At 47.1% G+C, this 21,502-nt stretch overlaps 1 protein-coding gene across 2 annotated transcripts; it reads left to right on the forward strand.

Annotated features, from left to right (window-relative positions):
• Positions 1-12,583: 12,583 nt before the first annotated feature.
• On the forward strand, positions 12,584-20,975 carry cdhr5-rs (cadherin-related family member 5, related sequence). 2 transcript variants are annotated; one of them, XM_030355413.1, is made up of 15 exons: positions 12,584-12,658; positions 13,659-13,867; positions 13,974-14,030; positions 14,146-14,238; positions 14,387-14,473; positions 14,823-14,933; positions 15,204-15,374; positions 15,474-15,564; positions 16,275-16,381; positions 16,817-17,017; positions 17,368-17,499; positions 17,601-17,679; positions 18,756-18,949; positions 19,357-19,377; positions 19,715-20,975. In XM_030355413.1, exons 1-15 carry the CDS (start codon positions 12,592-12,594, stop codon positions 20,291-20,293), a joined length of 2,199 nt encoding a protein of 732 aa, XP_030211273.1. In that variant the 5' UTR covers positions 12,584-12,591; the 3' UTR covers positions 20,294-20,975. The 2 variants fall into 2 exon arrangements, with proteins under 2 accessions (XP_030211273.1, XP_030211274.1); XM_030355414.1 differs by lacking the exon at positions 19,357-19,377.
• Positions 20,976-21,502: the final 527 nt, after the last annotated feature.

Below are 21,502 nucleotides of genomic sequence, written 5' to 3' on the forward strand. Positions count from 1 at the left end.
AGAGAGAGAGAGAGAGAGAGAGAGAGAGAGAGAGAGAGAGAAAGTACGACAGACAGCGAGAGAGGGTGACAGAGAGAGAGAAAGAGAGACAGCGAGAGTGAGTAAGAGAGAGAGAAAAAGAAAGAGAGGCAGCGAGAGAGACAGAGAGAGAGAGGAAAAGAGGGAGGTTGTATTCTCCAGCTCACCCAGAGTTTAGGCTTTTTGAAACTGTGGATCTGAAATAAAAAACGAATAAAATCATAATAAAAGATAGTGTAGTGGAGGCCAGGAGCACGAGTTTAATACCTGCATCGACCCCCGGTTCCATCCAAATGGATAAGACCAATAAAGGTCTTCTATGGATCTCCACAGGGGGGATTCTGGGTAATCAAAGCACAGAAGTCCAATGAGTCACGATCCACCGAAAAGTCGAAAAGTCTAATAGAGGTGGCTGGCGTTCTGCCGACACATCCCCTCAACTTGATGGACAACATTTCTATTACCCTCGCCGCCGGTTCTGCAACTCTGTGCTCATCAGGCTTTGAAAACAGCCGAGAAAGAGGCAGAAATTACATCATTGCAGACTCTAGCACTGTTATTGGTGTCAGGGGGAGTGGCCGGTGGGTGTGGGGGCGGGGGGGGGGGAGTTGGAAACTTCTAACTCAGACACATACGACGGTGGAATGCTAAGATCTGGCTTCTCCACGCACCGTCAGGCTAGCCTGCTGGGCGGGCGGGCGAGTGGGTGAGTGAGTGAGAGAGACGGAACACGTGTGTGCGTGCCAGGGTGTTACACACGTCCCGTCGGCCTACGTGAGTGATTACATTGCAATCGGTTTGGGCGGTCTACAACTCAGATACACCGCGTCGGACGAGGACCCCCCGAAACTCAAACTCTAACGGGCGGGGAACCAGGTTCCATCCATCACGGACCCGGGGAATGAGGAGATTACAGCTGGATAACGGCAGGCGCGCCCCATCCAGTAGCCAGAAAGCGCTCTGGGTGGCGGGGGCCGTGTTCGGATAAGGACTGTCAGCAGCACGCATGACTAAGTGTAAGAAGGTGACGTTTGCTCTCGCTATCTCTCTCCCTTAACCGCTCGCTCTCTCCCTCTGACGGCAAGCCAGCCAGAAGTGCAGTGGGCTATTCGTGGAGTGCTAATGATACACCCACACAACCCCCAACACACTCACCTACTACCCACACACACACACACACACCATAAACACATACGCACACACACCGACACACACACACACATCTACGCAAACAGATACACCTACACACACAAGCACAGCAGCACACACCTTCACACACACACACACACACACACACACACACACACACACACACACCTACACACACGCACACACGCAAACAGAATCACCTACACACACACAACCATAGAAGCACACACAAACACAAACATGTACTCCTATACAGAAGCACACAAAAACACATACACACACACACACACACACACACACACACACACACACACACACACACACACACACACACACACACACACACACACACACACACACACACACAGAAGCACGCTGCATAGAGAAGATGAAGGTGCTAATCAGTCTTGAGGCGGTAATATGGAGAAACGAAGTGAGCTCTACTGTGAAAAAGAGAGATGTGAATAGAGAGTGAGCTGTTTGTCTGTTTGTGTATGTGTCCGTATGTGTTTGTGGGTCTGTGTCGTATGTGTTTGTGGGTGTTTGTACATGTGTGGGTGTGTGTGTGAGGTGATGCTTGACAACTGTGCCGGCAACTTTGATAAATCTATTAAACTTTTAAACTTTGTCCTTTACACAACCACGGTGCACACACACACACACACACACACACACACACACACACACACACACACACACACACACACACACACACACACACACACACACACACACACACACACACACACACACACACAGCCTCATTTATTTTTAAAAAGGTGCCTTGAATGAATTAAATCAGTTTGGAGTGTGTTACTTTCATGACTCATTTCGGCACCCAGTCACCATCTGCCTTTCAACAAATGCAAAAATAAAGCGCGCGACCGCGACATGCAGATCAATTCATTTACACATCTATGGCGCTGGCCGGGGCTGGTGGAGGGACCCGCCGGGCCGGCCACAACAAAAGCAGGGAGGGATCGTCTAGGCTCCAAGGGCGTAGCAGGGAGTATCTGCTGGAGGGGCAGCAATAATATCTACTCTGTGTAAATGCTCAGCTGTGAGCGACTGACACACAGGTGCGTACAGTAGCTTAGGATGAATGTGAATGAATCCCTTTACGAATTCACCTGTCTTACAGAGCCCCATGTCCCAGCATCGGTCATCGTTCATCGTTCATCCTGAAAATAGTCGTAATATGCATATGCAACGGTTCAATCCCCTGGGCAGCACACATAGGGGGGCCATTAACAAAACCTTTGAAAAATGGATGTGTGAATTATTTCTATTCTATTTATATCTTTTCGATGACATCATTTATTGAAAAAATAATTTATATTGGGGGGGGAGGGACGTACCATCCATCAGTCAGAGGGAATGAGTCCCCTCCCCCAGGCTAGGGCGCCCGTGGGTAAGGGCGGCGCATTGGGCGGTTTTTGATTTGTTACTGTCACTGACTGGACATCAGTAAGATTTGTTAAATAAAGATGTTATAATATCAATTCATGCATAGGCCTGGGCTAAAGAAAAGAGCAGTTTATAAGGTGACTGCTTCCAATGTTGTGTTGGTCAGACTATAGAATGATTTGCTTGTTTAGTGAATAATACAGAACGTAAGGAACTTTAAAAAGAAAAATCACATACTAATTCGCAATAATGGTCGAAATAATGGCATTGAGATTATTTCCCCAAATTGTTCAGCCCGAGTGGCGACTCCATCATGCAGCGTTACAGGCCGGTGATATCGGCATTGACAGCCCGGCGTGGATGCAGGGTGATTCATTACGAGGGGCGGAGAGAGAGGAAACACCCTGAGCCAGGTTGCGCTTTGCAGGTTTCAATTTTCCCCCGCCGATATCGGCGCAGGGGAAAAGGTCAGCGGACGAAAACAACAGCAGAACACGTCACCTGCCGCGGATCAGGTGAAGTGGAGAAAATTGGCCTTTACAAACGAAAGGGGTCGGGAGGGCACCGGGATGAGTGAGGAGAGAGAGAGAGAGAGAGAGAGAGAGAGAGAGAGAGAGAGAGAGAGAGAGAGAGAGAGAGAGAGAGAGAGAGAGAGAGAGAGAGAGAGAGAGAGAGAGAGAGAGAGAGAGAGAGAGAGAGAGAGAGAGAGAAAAAAAGAGAAAGAGAAAGAGTAAGAGAAAGAGAAAGAAAGGGAGAGAGACAGAGGGAGAAAGAGACCCAGGGAGAAAGAGATAGATAGGGAGAGGGAGACACCTGCGAACACTTTGGTCACAGAAAGAGTGGTGGGCTAAAGGGGGCTCCACCAAGATTATTAAGGTTCTAAATGCATGTATTTATTTTTTTTAACGTATAAATAAACATCTAACTATATATCTATATATATAAATATAGATAAAGATACAGATAGATACAACACACACACACACACACACGCAGCGATACAGAGAGAAAGAGATGAACCAGACTAAGGGGGAGAAGGTCAGCCGGAGAGAGACGGAGATTGAGCCAAAGTGGCGAAGCAAGCGGCAGACAGGATTCACACCCCAGCGGTGCCCAGGAGATACGGTTACCGGCCCCACTGGGGCTTAGCTCCCCCTCACTGACCCTGTTTTGGCTCGTTACACCCCACACTCGTGGACCGGCGGCGCGGGCCCGAGGTGGTGCAGTATCCACATCATCCGAGGCGGCGGGGGGGGGGGGGGGGGGGGGGGGGGGGGCAGCAGAGAGGGTGGAAGGGCAGCCACGAGGAAGAGGACGGACGGGGTGGGGGGTGATGGAGAGAAGGGGTGGGGGTGGGGGGTGATGGAGAGAAGGGGTGGGGGGGTTGGAGAGAAGGGGTGGAGGTGATGGAGAGAATGGGTGGGGTTGAACCCCTTGTTTCAGCTCGAATTCGCATTTCTAAAATTGCGATTCGGGCTGGGAGTTCAAGGGAGGAAGTGGGGGGGGGGGGTGTTATCCCCATGGTTACGGCTCACAGAGACTTTGTGTTACTTTTTTTGGGTGTATATGCGCAGTTGAGTATAAGCGTTGCAGCGGGAGGGTGTTGTGTAACGTAACGCACCGCGGCTAACACTGGTGTCCGGGACGAACAAACTTCAAGAGGGTTTATATACAGAAAGGAAAACTGTGTCCCACAGTCCATTCGAGCAGCTGCATGGCAATGCTTCCTGTGCATCTGTGACAGAATAAATATGTTGGCATTAGTCTTTGGCATCAGGGATATTGAAATGTTTATTTGACAACACTTCAAAGTCATATGGGATTTGAATCGTGTGCGTGTGTCTGTATATGTGTATGTGTGTGTCTGTGTGTGTTTGTGTGTCTGTGTGTCTGTCTGTATACGGAAAGCCAAGGAAAAAGTTTGTCCTTTTTCATTTATTTTTAACCTTTATCTAACCAGGCCAAGATATTAATAAAACCTCCTTAAAATTGGATTTTCGGCTGAGAGTTCTTGGAAGTAGGTGGGAGGTGTTATCCCCATGGTTACGGCCCCCGGCGACTTTGTGTTTTTATTTATTTTAGCTTTTATGCGCCGTTGAGTATAAACTTGGAGCAGGGGTGAAGTTGTGTATGTAACACACCGTTGTGGTTTCCTGTAGGTGTCCGAGAAGCATAACACTTTTGGACAAGGCCAAACGACCAGATGGGGCTCCACAAATCCACACACAACGTTACGTTAACGTTAGTGTACCTTCGTCAGAGTCACATCAATCCACTGTTAATGTCCTCTGGTCACGGTTACACTGTTTACTGGCTATATTAGCCCTTGTGCACGACCCCTCCCACCTTCCCCTGTCCTCCACTGCCCATCCTAGTGTTACTTAACCCTACCCCGACATTACGACTGTTTACATATCTAATCTTTTCTTTAGACTTATCCTTGAACTGCTATACTTTTTAAATTATTCATTATTAATATGCTTGCATTATTCCTTTTTTACTGTCAATATTTAATGCTGGCTTCTAGATCGTATCCCTGCCCTGCAGTTATTACTTATTTGCACTACCATCATGGCACACATTCTCCAAGAGCACCTTAGCATATTTTTTATCGTCTATATTATCCATGTGGATATTTAATTGTATTTTATCCTCTTGTTTATGTTGTATGTGTACGCTGTGTGTGATGTGTTCTCAAGCTATACCGTGCCTTTGAGTTTCCCCGGCTGGGGACCAATAAAGCATACATCTATCTATCCACCTCTTAATCTAATCTACTCCGAAAAGGCGCTTCGACGGCAGTAAAGTAGTGGAGCTCAGGTTCAGTTGTTTAGCGCCGTCACAGCGTACATACATAGTATACATACGATCTTGGGTTCACTGGCAGATTTACATTCATTATGTATTCATTAGCAGTGATGAACACGCGAGTCAGAGTTTGGCCCGGAGCCACATCCCCCCCCACTATAACTGTTACTCTCGATTACACAACGCAAAGCCAGCTAGCGAGGCGTCTTTCGGCCCCGTTAAGACGACAGCAATGACACAACACTTAGTGTATAGGCCTACTTGAAAATATTGCAGTTGTGAATTTGTTTACCGTTGGCACGGGTACATCTGTTCCCACCCACTACGTCGCTCGCACCTAACGCTGAAATATCACCCGCGATATATTATCCACGCAATTTTCTTCTGCTCAACAGAAATGTATTTCATGCCTGTCCAGGTCCACGGGCCAGGTCTCGGCTGGGCCCAGTCAGGTGAGAAGGCAGCGACAGACGGAAGAAACACCTCTATACAGATGGAGAGGGGGGGGCGAGCCAACCGTCTGCCTCTTGATTACCACAGTTTATTAACTTAATTCCCACCTACATTTTTGTTTATTTACGGCGTCATGTTCTCAAACTGTGAAGGGGTGCGGGGATCTGAGCGGCGCGCTGCTGCCAGTCAGCGTGGCGGACGGACGGAACATGAGTTTGAAAATGATGGATGAGGGAGTGTATCTGTCCCCGTGGTCCAATGTTCCTATGTTTCGGAGAAAAACCCACATGAAGAGTTGCCGCAGAAATCCCATGTCATATGAATCGAATATAGAGCTTGGGAACCTAGGACCCTGGGAACATAGAACCCTTCATCATGTTCCACTTATGTGCCATATAAATCTGGGCAGCGTAGGACCTATGTCGCGGTCCCATTCATGACATATACATCTTGGGAGCATAGGACCCCTTGTCAATTAGTGAGTTGCTTCTCCTCTTGCAGTGCTTGCTCGGTGGGAACCTTTAACAGAGTTTGGTTGTGAGGTTACGTTGAGAAGCACAGCGCTTATAAACAGCCAAGCTGCACAGTCAGCCCACGTCGGCTGGACGAGGGCCAGCTTGATCAAAAAGCACAAAGGCCAGCCGACCCCCTTAGCCCCACCCTCACCCTCACCTCTCCTGGCAGGAAAGGGTCTCACTCTTTCAAGGGGAACACAGATCAATGTCTAAACTCACGTAAAGTTAATTGACAACTGTTCGTAATGAAGTCGACCTGCATCGTCTGTGGGTCGGAGGTGTAGCTGCGACAGGGACACCCGCTTAAGCTGATGAATAAAATGAATAACGCCAAGGTCTCGGGAGGGGGACTTTGAAGGGTTGCACACAACTTGATGGGAGGAAGGGAGGACAGGAATGGCAGTGCACTGATAGGGGCAAGGTGAAATGGAGAAGCCTTTACAACAACCTCATTATGTTGAACATGGACACTGAGGATGGGCTCTTTTCACAGCAGGATCAAACAGGTGATGCCCTTAATATTTTTAATGGGTTCATTCGATTTAGGTATGGCAGTGTGCCAGTATAGATACAGCTAGGCGAGTAAATATACATTGACCCTGCTGATGCTGACAGACATGGATAAAACCACGGTTAAAATTACAGGAGCAGGAAGTAACTTTTCTATTGAAGGCCTGTGAACAGTGTCCATAAAGGAGATATTCACTCATTCCATAAGAAAGGATTATCAGTTAAATTGATATTTTGACTGCACGGCTAGAGGAATTTGGTATACATTTCACTCAGTGCGTACAGTGTAATAGGCTTAAAAGATAAACAGCACATTATAGTAAACTGCAGCCTGTCAATCAAGCAAAAAACCGACAGTTTAAGCCGTTTTGAGTTGAGGTAACCCATAATAGAAAAGATACAACAGAAAGTCATGGATATCGGAAAACCAAAACAAATTGTAAGAGCGATTATACAGAAGGGAAATATTTGTCAGTCAACAGTCAACTTAAGCAGGTGTATGGTGATAAATATGCTTCCTGTTTGGCAATAAATATGTTGCCTGTTTATCTGTGACAAAATAAATATGGAGTCTTTGGCATCAGGGATATTTAAACCTGCATTTGACAACACACACAAAGAGAGATGTGATGTGAATGTGTGTGAGTGTGTGTGTTTCATTATTTCTGTGCCTGTCTGTTGTTCTTTTATTTTTAACCTTTATTTAACCAGGCAAGTCATTAAAAACACTTTCTCATTTAAAACGGCACCCTGGCAAAAGGCGAATCCTCGTGAAGGAAGGGGGCTAAAAATAAATGTCAAAAGGTGACAGAGAGCAGCACACATCAAAACATCCCCAGCCCACCCCCCGCTTACATACAATCACAATAAGCATGACATAGATAGCATTCAGTCTAGCACACAGCCTCACAAAGTTAGCCAACAAACAGCAGCATCAGGCGACGCAACCGAAGAACAAACAGGCAGGCAAGGCAAAACAGGCAGCAGTAAGATAGCAAGATCAGGAATGAGACCAATAGGTAGCGGCAGACATACAAAAGAATAGGGAAACAGTTGCATGTATCAGTCAGAAGTGAACAATTATCCAGTTTCAGTTTTAATTTTTAAGCAGATTGTACCATTATCTGGCTGCAGCAGAACGGGAACGATGACATGCAGAGTGTTGGTTTTTTCAACAGAAAATGGTGAGCAGGTGGATCGGGTGATGTGCGTGCAGCAGATGTAGTTTGCAACAAGTGAAAAAGATAAGGGGGGGGGGGGGGGGGGGGGGGGGGGTGAAGCCAGACCAGGAAGGAATTGGAGATAAGCATGAACAAGATGATAATACAAAGGCTGTGTAAAGATTCTTTCATCTGAGGAATGAGGGAATTAAGAGGAATCAGAGGAATTAAGAGAGGAGTGGTTTGTTTTGGAAGGGGAATTTATAGCACACACACACACATACATGTTTGCCGAAGGATATAAAGGTTATGTGTGTGTGTGTGTGTGTGTGTGTGTGTGTGTGTGTGTGTGTGTGTGTGTGTGTGTGTGTGTGTGTCTGTGTGTCTGTGTGTGTGTGTGTGCGTGACAGAACTTGGTATGCTTTAGTGTTGATGTCTACTTAGGGATTACTCATGAAGTGTTTGCAGTCTTTCTTTTAAAAGGTTCAATTTTTGCAGAAACGTTTCCCTCAGCTATCAACAGACGATCAGATCAAGCCCGAGATAAAAAATTGGAAGAAGCCCAGCGAGGATGTCTTCGACAGCAGCGCAGGAATAATTGCAGTTTGTCACAAAAAAAACCTTGGCTTATAGCGACACGGATCCGGCCAGCCATGTTCATCCCTGCTATCGAATGTTTGCCAGGAATTCCCGGGGGAAGATCAGCGGGGTGGAGAAGGCAGATGGGAACACACGCTCGTGTCCATTGTGCAGGTGAATGGCAGCCGCTCCTAAGCCTGACCGCCAACACTAATCCAGCTCCTCCATTACCACCTGGCAGACGGCCCGTAAAGCCAGGAGCACCGAGCGGGGAAAAGGTAATGATCTGGTGTTAGGAAAAGGCGGCGACTCACCAACGGCTATCTCGGCCTGACGATCCATAAAAAAGGGAATATGAAAAACAGGGCAGACGAAGGCTGCTTCGACGAGGAATAAAGCGGTCATGGGGTGGATTATGAGCGAGTGTAAGGTTACCCCCGACGATTTTAATCCCCCCACCTGACAAAAGTGATTAAGGATTGCCCGCTGATACTGAGAGAGTCTTAGCGAGAGGGCGAGACAAAGGAAGAGGGGTCATGAAACTGACGAAATAATAAAAGCGACATTCGTTAGATGATCTCGTAAAAAACACGGTAAAAAAAACGCACGTCGGAAACGCTTCAACCGCTGTGAGCGTCTATCTGTGTTTTATCGGTCGGTGGGGAAGGGTGAAGGGAAAGAGGGGGTGAAGGGAAAGAGGGGGTGGAGGAAGGGGTCTCCGGCTTGCTCCACAATCCTGGAATTCCTCCTCATTAAATCCGGTCATGGCTATGTCTAATCACCTGGCTGCGATCTGTCGTCTCCCCCCCGCCCCTGTCAGTTGTATAAATCTACGCCAATCTAACAGCGGGTGACCGTTAACCCCGACCTCCCCCTCTCCCATACCCCAAACCCACGGCTAGGCTCAGCGGCTAGAGCGTGGAAAAACTACTCAAATCCTCACGTTTCGGTGCTTGACCCCATGATCCGCTCCCTGTGGGGATCTCCCATGGAGGATGGATGTCCCCGCGGGGGGTAGGGGGTTAAGTACGCCACAGAATGGGTGGCCGGATTTGTGAGTGGCCTCCGACCCCCCCATCGGCAGCCCATCCCCACGGGCTACACCGTTAATGACGCACGGGCCTGTTGCGTGACCCGGAACCGGCCACTGGCTTATCCCCTTCCTCCCCCCCCCCCCCCCCCCCCCCTCCACAGTGCACATGGTCCGTGTAAGCCATGTGTGTGTGTACCCAGCAGCCACTTAAAGCCCTCGCAATCCAGTCCGGAAACAAACGCACACACAGACACGCAAACAAACACAGGGGGCTAGACAACCAAGACAACCAAGCGAGCACACGCCAGTCTGGTGAGTGCAGCGGCGAGCGCGAAGGAAGGGGAGAATGCAGTGGAGGGCGCGGGGGCAGGGATCTATGAGCACCAGCGCCGTTCCTCTGCAGAACCACCGCCAAGGAGACTAGAGGTGAGGAGTTTGTTGGAGCGCGGTTCAACTTCAGCCCTGTTGGTCTGTTCCTGTGACCGTGCGTGAGAGAGTGAGTCAGGGAGCGGAGGAGAGCGGGTGTGCGTATTTGTGATCCTCATAGGTAGGCCGAGCGTGTTCTGACCCAACTCCCCCCGTATCAGCTGAAACTTTTTTTCATCAAAAACGCTGACACCAGCCGCTCGAGAGACGAGTGCGTGCAAGACTTTGTGCGTGTGTGTTTGCTGCGCGCGTGGGCGACGCAACACGACGGCACCAGGAGAACGCTGTGATATGATAGGAGATTTGACATTTCTCTATTTCCTGTTATCCCCTCACTGTTGAGACGGCGGAAAAGACCTTTCAGGGGGCGGCCCGGCGGCATTAGCATAACAATTACTTTACAGGTAATTAACTACAGCAACACATGCTGTGGCCCGTCCATCCTCTGGCAGAGATTGGTTTCTGATTAGTCCACAAGGAGAACGATCCAACAGCAAGCGGGGAGCACGTGACTGGGCTGAGGGATCTCCATTGTTGGTCCCTCTAATCCCTGTTGTAATGCTGTTCATTGATTCCTTTAGAGCCCTTTTGTTTAAACATCCGCAAGCTCATTGGCCGGTCGATGGGCTTGTTGTGTTTATCAAAATGTATGCTAACAAGGCTGTTTGATGGCGAGTAGAAGCAGCGGTTAGTCTGAGGGCGTCAGCGGGAAGTTCGCTTTTAGATGAAATCACAAATCGTGTACATTGGACCGGTAATGACCGATCTAATTGTTAGATTTACACGCACAGACAGACAGACAGACAGACAGACAGACAGACAGACAGACAGACAGACTCACACACACAAACACACACAAAGACACACACACACACACACACACACACACACAATGAGTAGAAAGCGGTTGTGTGTGTGAGGAGCAATTTATTACGATTAATATAAAATGAGCAATTTATTTCCAAGCTCAATTAACCCAACAGTCCCACTTTTAAATGTATTACGTGTATTCGTAAGGCATAGTGAAAAGCTAAATTAAGAAGCTCCAAAGAAATGTTGTTAGTCCATCACAGCAAGTTACCATACCTTCAGAGACTGGCCGGGGCTCCCCTGAGCTGCATTTGCTGCTACTGTTGCACACAACAAAGGTTCAGTCATCGAGGTTAATACGGCCAACTAATGAATCTGTGGCCGTTTTCCATTCACTCCACTTCCACACCGCATTGAACCGTCTCTTTCTTCGCTAAAGAAAGCAGGCGGCTGCACAATCGGCCGGCCTTGGCGGGTGCGGTGGATCCCTTTACTTACAAAGAGACACCTGGCATGAGCGGTAATAGCGGCAAAATATTGCCTGTGAGGAAAGGGCTGCATAATAACAACTTGCTGTTGCGAGCGTTTGAAAGACAACCCATACAGCATTAACCAAGGGGGGACATTGGAATAGCAGTCGAAAGGAAATGGGTTTGATCCCCCTCATGTCACCGGCCACCTGTAGGCATCCCTGAGAAAGACGTTCATAACAAAATAACTGCAAAGCGTCTAAATACATACACTGAGTACTGGATCACAGGGTCATCCCTGCCCTGTCACTGTAAGCTTATACAGCCCTTCGTATATTCATGTGGATTTTTTATTTGGCATAGGCATATGTTTGGGCATTTCTAACAACATCCGCAATAAATTCCCGTCAAGCTTGTGCTTCCCTGACAGAAAAGCACTGAGCTGTGAACCAGTGGACCATCTTGAGGATTAGCATAACCTCTGATATGACTTGCTCTACACGTAGGAGGTGTTGGTGGGGGACGAGTGGTTTGCTACAGAGGCTGTATGTTTCGTCATACATTTTGTTGTTGTCAGACAACCGTCTCCGGAGAAAGAGAGAGATTGCGAGAGACGGAGCTAGAGGACAAATGCGGCTTGGAGGGCATTCAGTTTAGGAAAACAATAAATATCATGCAACGGTGTGTTCTGGTGTTCATGGAAGGAGAATTGAATTGATGCGTTGTACATTGTGGGTCAACCTACTTTTTTAGAGGCCAGGCTATCGTTGAATCGTCTATACGATGTTCAGACGCACCATAAAAAATGAAAATAACAGTGGATAATTACATGCTTTGTGGCGGCATTTTTTTTTTTAATTGAAGCATTCGCAGTTATGGTTGCCGGGCAAACGAGTGGGAAGAGGGGTGGGCCAGAGACAGATTAATTATCAATAATTCTTCTTAAGTGCCTCTATATTTATAGAAGAGTATCTAGAAAACTAATTTTAACATTTCCCAACCAACTTTTCAGATGTTCAGTCTTTTATAATCCTTTCTACGGTGATTTGGGATTTGCCTTTTCATGTGATCTCCTTCAGACCTCATGTATATTTGATTAGACCGAAGCTCAAAAAATGATTGATGAGGGAAATGGCATTGGGATGAGACGGTACTGTGCTGATCTCAGGCTGTGCTGAGGTGGGGAAGTGAGAAGGAGGAGGAGGAAGAGGAGGAGGAGGAGGAGGAGGAGGAGGAGGAGGAGGAGGAGGAACATGCTGAGCCCATGGAGGCTGCTCCTCTGGGAGCTAGCTGTGAAGTTACCCTACCACATCATCACAGGTAAGTCCTTCAACACCCCGACACTTGAGGCAGGAAACCATCCCGGTGGCTGAGAGGAGATGGAACCGTACCACGTTGCTTTCCCTGCCCAACTCCCCCTGTGTGATGAAAAAAAAAGAAGAAATTCAGCCACTATGATTAAAAAGACTGAGGGGGAAGTTAGAGTGAAAGTTAGAGAGGCAGAGTGAGAACCTCGACTGGTTGTAAATTATCAGGAAATGGAAAGCAACATCTGTAATTGTGTGTGTGTTAAGCCATCGCCACCAATGCTGAATATCCTTGGCCGTTAAGCCCAGGAAATCATTCATCACAGTGAACTCACAGCCTGATCCTCTCCATTATCATACTGAGCCATGTCACCCTCATAGTGACAGAATCAATTTATGTAAGCCTTTATATATATTAGTGCCAAGACATGGTTGCATCATGTTATGTCATGCTGTGACATATGTCATGTTATGACATATGACTAAGGCCTGGAAATATGCCATCTCCTGCGATGTTAAAGGTGACATATTATACCACCAGGTGTGATTGCGATTAGCCAATACAAGCCATTTTGAAAATCTGCCTCTCCTGACATCGCAAGTGGGCGTGTCCACCTAAATGTATGACGGATAGATGAGCAACATTGGCCTCAGTCCACCGGGTAGGCTGGTAGACTGATCTATCCAGCACACATCTAGGTGGACACGCCTTCTTGTGAAGTCAGAAGAGGCAGATTTTCAAAACGGCTTGTTTTGGCTAATCACACTCACACCTGGTGGTATAACATGTCACCTTTAAGGCTGGCTGATGCTGGCTAACGTATGAAGTGATGTCCTGCCATGGTAAGGCTGGCTAAGGCCTGCTAAGGTATGAAGTCATGTCCTGCCATGTTAAGGCTGGCTAAGGCCAGCATAAGTCATCAATGATATCATGCAAGGTGACGCGACGGCTGGCCACCGCCTTGTCCTCTTTAATGTCTTGTGTGTTATGACCCGAGCGGTTTGTCTCCCAGCCAGCCTTTGTCTGGGAGGCTCAGACATCTTCGCCACGGTGCGAGAGAACAGCCCCATGGGGCAGTTCATCTCTAACCTCAGCATCAGCGGGGAGGCCGGGCCCAACGCCATCCGCCTGTGCCTCAGCGGGAAGAATGCCGACTGGCTGTTCCTGGACGGCAGGGCCATCCGTTTGAACTCCTCGCTCACAAAGGTGTTGGACCGAGAGGTAAGGGGGGCCTGCCTTCCTTTGTTTTGAGGCTTTTCGCAATCTCAACGGGCCAGGGTTGCTCCTTGACATTTGATTTAAAGACCCTTCTTCTTGTGCTCCCAAGGTTCAAGGAGCGATCCTCTTGGCCGAGCTGATATGCTATGAAGACAACATTATGCAGGTGTGTTGCGAAAAGCCATCAGGCTATAACGTATGAACATAAAAACGTTCCTTGTGTATTTAGAGCCAATGCTTTGAAATAATTGCATTTAAGACCAACATTTCTTTATTTCCAGAGTTATTACAGGGTCATAGTGGAGATACTGAATGAAAATGACAACTTGCCGCAATTTGTGGAAAAGACCATACAACCTATTTTCATCAGCGAGGTAATGGTAGGCCTTGGCGCGCTATAAATATCATGACTTTCACCGCCTCGACCTCGGCTTTCTCATAGACTATCGCTAGTTATAATGCTATTGTCACGTGCACAACACACAATCTACATAATGGTATGCATTTATGATTCCTCTCCAGCTCGCAGCGGTGAACTCTGTTGTGTTCAGCGTCAAGGCAACGGATGCAGACGAGGATGTACTACTCTATATGATCGATAAAGCTTCGGTACGCCTCAACACACTCAATCACACCGTCTCAAACAAACATCTCACGACAGTTTTTAACAAATTCACCAATTAGACATTGCCAAAGATACTGCATTTATGGTAGTAGTGCCTGTGGTACGTTTTTAGTTTTTTGGTTTATCTTTAACCTCATAGCTTTGAGTACAAATATGTTTGTTGTAAGCTGCCAGGGCACAAAGAAGGCTGCAAGCCAAATTGAATATCAACGTACTAATTTCACTTGTGCCTCGACCGATCATATGATTCATGTTACTGGTCTAATTAGCATAACCCGGGGATATATGCTGTTGACCAATACTAAGTATGAACGCCATGTCCCCCAACTATAGCCTGACGCCAGCTTCTTCAGGATAGACTTGCCCAACAGCGGAAATGTGCTGCTGGACAAGCCACTGGACTACGAGAGCAAAACACAACTCCAGCTGGTTATCTACGCCGTGGTAATGCATGCTAATCCGATATTCATTAACTCGAACAGGCTGGCTTTGAGGCCACTGGACAATAATTAAGCCGTATTACAGTACCTCCAACCTCATAGCCTGCTCATAGTATTTAACAGCTACCCAGAATATTAGTAACAGAAATAACAAGTGCAGTACAAACATGAATGGCTCAAAGATGAAAGTACACTATAAAATATGCTGGTGTCCCTCCACCGGGAACAGTTTATTCTGACTGATGGTGCTCTGGCTTCCTGCTATGTGCTTCAGGAAATGAACACCAGAGATGGGTACAACGCGACCGCCACCTTGACCGTCCACATTAAGGACGGGGACGACCAGTATCCACAGTTCCTCCCCTGCAACCCGCCCCCGGCAAACATCCACCTCCCAGTCTGCACCAACCCAATCTACATGGCAAACATCACACAGGCCGATCAGGTGGGACTGTCTACACTCCGGCTTGGTGGACTCTGAACTGAGGTTGAAGCCAGGCAGGGCTGGAATGGCCATGGTTTTGAAACTCTAATTCCTTTTCAGGACATTGTTCTGGGGTTTTCCCCTGGCCCGATACACGCGGTGGACGGGGACAGAGGCCTTAAGACTCGGCTCACGTTCACACTTCTTTCAGGTAGAATCCCAAATGTTACTGTTTTTTGGCTTAAACTATCTGCTTGAAAACTGTGCTGTTCTACTGTGTTAAAAGGCTCGATTTTATCCAGAGAAATTGCCTACAATTGATCAGATGCAGGATAGTCTAGCAAGGGTTTTCGCCTCTGAGTTAGTTCAACTAGATTGACCTCAGCCTATCTGCAAGCATCATTGAGGTGAAGCAAGATTCTTAACCTCAACCTCCTCCTAGATGACCTCAACCTCTATTGCACTCTACAGATAGCACTTCAGATGCTCGCTTTGGATAAAAGCATCTGGTGGAGGAATAACCATGTCTTTCGATACCATATCATATTCTACATTGCATTCACTTACACAAATCCCTTTACCGTTAGCTGCATACACATATTTCGTTACCGTGCTTATCTAGAAATCACTCTTGAACAAGACTCACACAGCTGGGCACCAAGGCCTCGGGCTAGCAGATAACCCTCACTCCCACAGATAGGTCTCAAAGACAGTGAGCATAAACAGTATTATAGTCAAAGCCTATCAACCCGTGACTTGTTCATTATGTTTCTCGTACAAATCTGCTCCCGCCTTGAGTTTCTTATAGAAACACAGAATGCTAAGTTGAATGAACGTATATATATATACATATACTACATATATAATATATATATAATAGCATATTTTCATACCCCAAAGCCACATGTTCTCACTCCCCAGGTGCAGACAATGGCAGATTTGCTATCAACAACGAGACGGGAGAGGTGAAGTTGACAAGAAGCGTGGAAGATAAACAACTAACACCAATATTCAGACTGCGAATTATGGTAAACCGGCTATGGTCTACTGATTTATTTTAATGTCAGCCATGACTCAGATTCAGATCAGAGTTTCTTTTGTTACATTTTTGCATACAAGTAAACAAGAGTAAAGATATAAGGCTTGATTCATCAACGGTCACATAAACAATACTAGATCAAGTTAAGTAAATCAAGCAGCAGCATCAATACAAGATTGCAATAATAAATAAATTAAAAAGTAGGCATTAGGCAATAATAAGTCGAGAAACTCAACAGTGATAATAAGTAATGAAAAGTGTAGTAAAGTGTTACAGAACAATACAATGCAGTTTAACATGTCCGTTTATTATGTCTGTTGTAGTGTGTGTGTGGGGTTAGTTATAGGGCCGGTTTGGGACTCAAGCTTCACAGGGAGTTGAAGCAACAGCACATGTATGATCGCACTCGTTTCCACCACCACAGGCCTCCCAGCTGAACGACCACAGGAAGTACAGTGTGGTGTCTGCACAGGTGAGAGTGCTGGCCGAGAACAGCTTCCCTCCGACCTTGAACCAAACGACCTACAAAGGCTTCGTCATCCAGAGTGACAGCCCAGCCACCATTGTCTCCACCTATGGGAAACAAGTCCTCATCATTCAGGCCACCGACAGGGACTTCGCCGATGTAAGTCAAGGTCAAACCTGGGAAATGTTGGACTGTGTGTAATGGCGACTTTATTTGATTTTGTAATATTATTTTACACTTCATGAAATAATTGGATTCCAAAACAACACTTCCAACTCTTGTGCAACGCACTCTGTGATGATTCACCCTCAGAGATTTTGCATTTGGTCGCGGTAGCAAAAGGATGGGTTTTATCCGTTAAACACCACTCATTTCAAATAATACAGGGATGGCTGCAGGGATAAATATCAACAGCATGTTCATTTTTCAATCTACCGGTATGTCTCCAGCACCAATGTATTGCAGAGGAAAGGCACTTTTGTTGGACGACATTACCATCTTTCTTACAGGGATTCAATCCGAAGATAGCGTACACACTCCATCCCCTGTCTGCAAGTGAAGGACTGTTCTACATTACCCGGGAGGGGATAGTGATAGTGAGGACTCGACGCCTTAAAGCCTTTGACAGGCACATCCTGGAGGTATCAACAACATAAACCAGATACGCTACTGCTACAAACAGTACACTAGTTGTATTTGTGCTAGACAATGACTGCTGCTCCTATCTGTCCTACTCCTGAAGGTGGTTGCTAAGGACGAGGAATCAGGAGAAAGGGCCACAGCCTCCCTGGACATTGAGGTTCTGCAAAGGGGCCAATCGGGTATGTTCCATAACAAAAAAAGGGTGATGCAGTCGTCTCTCCCACACACACTCACAGAGAAAATGCTTAAACAAAGAGAGCCCTTTGGGGTGCTACAAAAGCCCATGTACGAGCCATAGCAAACCCAAGCGAATCACAATGAGTTAATCCCTTTTGAGAAGGTCAATAGCCTGCATCTGTGTTGCCTGGTTCCTGAATGCTAAGATATAGGGCACCTGTAGGTCGCCTGCACGGGTTTGGATGGTAACCATTGGGTAATCTTCATTGAGAGGAACGTTCATAGGCCCTTAATGAGATAAAGCCCATTATCCTCAGATCCTTTCCTTGCTCAATTGCATACTCAAGCCACTACACTACTACCACCCTCACAGACGGTCACATGTGACAGACTCATATTTTTGGATGAGGGGGTTTCAAATGTATGGAAAAGTCTGGTAGCCTGTGGGCCAACCGTAATTAGGGAATAAACAGACGAGCTGAGCAATTAAAAAGGCACAGTAGGGTAAAAAAAAGAAGTACAAAGGCTTTGTGAAAATCAAAGTCTGTTTCAAAGTCGTTTTCATATCAATGGCAAAGTTTTGGCAAAATAAGCACTTGCGTCATTGATAAACTAAGGAAAATAGGAAGCATACATGACACAGCACGACTTTGAATAGAGTCGTGCTTTCGTTTTCATATCAATGGCAAAGTTTCAGCAAAATAAGCACTTGCGTCATTGATCAATTTAGGAAAATAGGAAGCATACATGACACAGCACGACTTTGAATAGAGTGCTTGGGTTTCAAATGAGGTGCAATCGTTTCTGCATGAACATAGCTTCCAGCTTGAATAAGCAAACAACTAATGCAAAGCTATGGATGGCTTCAATAGACCTCGTCAGCTACATTCCATATATTAAAATGCAAAAGCATGCCCGCGGCACTTCAGCTAGCGACAGACTCGTGGGACTCAACTCAAACAAATTGATCGTCGAAAAGTTAAAGCAAAACAAACAAACACTGTCAATCATCAAGACAAATTAACCACAAAGTGACAGAAACTCATGTGATCTTCCTTTACGCTCTCTCCCATTGCAGTCCCCAGGGGTCAGTTCCAGGAAGAGCCTCTGTTTGGGGATGTGGACACTACGATGGCAGGGGCCATTTCCGCCATCCTCTTGGTGCTGTTTGTGACAGTAATATGCCTGACGGTCCACTTGGTCAGGCGAAGGAGAGACAGACAGGACCCAGTGGACCAAGGGGCACTCACATTGGGGGAGGATCCGAATGTGGTAAGGGTTCGAGGGGTCCCGATCCTGAACGTCCCCCTCATTCACATGCGTCCGCACACACACACACACACACACACACACACACACACACACACACACACACACACACACACACACACACACACACACACACACACACACACACACACACACACACACACGACAGATAGACAGACGGACAAAGACACACACAGACAGACACACATACAGCCAGACACACATACAGCCAGACACACACACACACAAACACAAACTGTGTTGTCGATAGTGCTGGTTGAACCACTGAAGGCTGACGCTAATGCTTCTTAACGCTTACTGTAGAAGCAAGAGCTACTCCTTTCTTCCCTCCTCATCGCTGTTTCTCTCTATCCCCTGCAACTTTATGTCCCTATTGCTGCTTTTTCTAGAGCTTATTAAGCTTTAAAAGGGTGAGTTCTGCTTTGGCAGTGTGCGTTGGTGTTGTGCACGTGACTACGAGTACATGTTGGGTACTTCAAGTGTAATACCCCTTGTTGTGATCTGTGACAATTGTGTGGTGGTAGTTTTGCAAGCCAATAACAAGTTGATGCTCAAGGAATAGCATGGTGAATATTATAGATCCAGAAGCTTACTTTACAAAAAAGGAATCTCCCTTCTGTCTGAACTCTGTACAGGTCCCTCAGTGTGACACAGCCAAACAAACCAAAATCAACCTTGCGACCGTCTAATGCGGTTCTAACCGCTGCAGTAATCACATCCTTGTTTTTTCCGCGCTACGATTTCCAGGTGAACCCGAGCCGTGCGGCACACTGTTCCACCGACCTCTCCTTCATGGCGATGTCGTTCTCCAGCGAAGAAGGTGAGAGCGCCCGCGCCGAAAGCCTCCGCGGCAGGGCGGGGGTCTACACCAGGAAGACCTCGCTACTGCCCCTTCCGATGGTGCACCTCCCCGAGGACCAAGAAGACAGCCCGGAGACCCCTCCTCCCAAGTCGGGGTTGTTCCAAACTAAGCCCAAAGGCTGCACGGCCCCATCGTCGTCAACGTCTTCTTCATCAGCGGCCCCGACCAAGGTCCTGTTGAAGCATGTCAGCAAGACGTTGAGGAAGGATCAAGAGGAAGAAGACCCTCCCCCAGCGCCGTGGCGGACTGAGGGGAGGCCAGCAACGGATGACTCTCAGGCAGAATATCGCAGAGCCGGTCCCAGGAAACTGAGCTTGCTCCTGCCTTTGGAGGAGGCCGCATCCGGGAGCAAACCCACCGGGAAGGGCGCCCCGGAGCAGCGCATTGAGAACCCTTACAGTGCCATGCACGCCGTGATCTGTGTCTCTGACAACGAGGAGGATGATGAGGACACTAGCGCATAATAAGACAAGATGATGGACTCTGTAGGAGTAGCAGAGGGAACGGGAAAACTGGGGGGGCGGACATGTGTGATTGTTCCGTTCAACACAGACGTGTCCATTAAGTAACTTAGCCTTCAAAACAGATCACTTCGGGGGGAGATAGGAATGAGCTCTGGAGGCTCTGCTTCGAACAAAATTCCTTCAAAGTTTATTCATACTTGAGGACGGTTTCAAACTTGTCAGACTTTAAGTAGTCAAACTAATGCTGTCACATTAGGTAGGTTGATCATTTTTATTTTCAACATGGTTTACTTCGGGAAATGTTGAGATGTTCTTGATTGGCATCAACTTGATTTCTTGGAGAAAAAGACGAAATCAGCATAGTTTGCCAGTTTAGTGCGGTGACAATGATATTGTTTCACACAGACGCCGAACACAGTGAGCATCACCATCTGGAAAGATGCTCTTCCCTTTGCAGTCTTACAAAACTTGATTCCTTTGTACAACATTCAGCACATTGAGTTACCACTAATTCACTAGTCAGACGACTTGTACAATGGAAAATAAAGACTCTACCAACGTCACTATTATCCACAGTCACAAATCAACTTCTGAAAGGAAACACCTCTTCCAAATCAAACCTGCATCCCCCCTGCTCCTATGGATTGTAATTAAAAATCTCACCTGTACCGTCTCACTCTCATTTGGCTCTAGGTTCAAGCAGATGGGCTGCACTGCCTCTCCAGACTCAGATAGATACACTAATCACACCTAACAGCATCCCTGAAGCTATCCCAGCTTCTGAAAAAATTAATGAAGTAACTCACCTCCGCCGTAATATGAAAAGTCTGCAATGGGGCGGGGGGATTTCTGTGTCATTGCCCTGATTGAATTAGTCCTTCAGAAACATGAGGCAAGATGAGGTTTGAGCACACAGTTTTGCTGCTCCACTGCTGTCATAGGCCAGCCATCTGTGGAGCTAGAACCCTGTGTGTTACATCACCTGTGCTGAGGAGAGATTGGACTAGCAGAAGTGATGTTGTGTTTATTTACTAGAGATCTAACCATCTTGGTATTGCAATGTCCCGAAGGCACTTTGCAGGAAGTGGGCGCTTGCTGCAGCCTATTCCAAGTAACTAGCTTATAATTTGTTCATAATGTGCCCGAAAGCTGTGTGTGTGTGTGTGCGTGTGCGTGTGTGTGTGAGACAGAACTTTGTATGCTTTAATG

Source organism: Gadus morhua, chromosome 4 (assembly GCF_902167405.1).
Source record: "Gadus morhua chromosome 4, gadMor3.0, whole genome shotgun sequence".
Taxonomy (NCBI): domain Eukaryota; kingdom Metazoa; phylum Chordata; class Actinopteri; order Gadiformes; family Gadidae; genus Gadus; species Gadus morhua.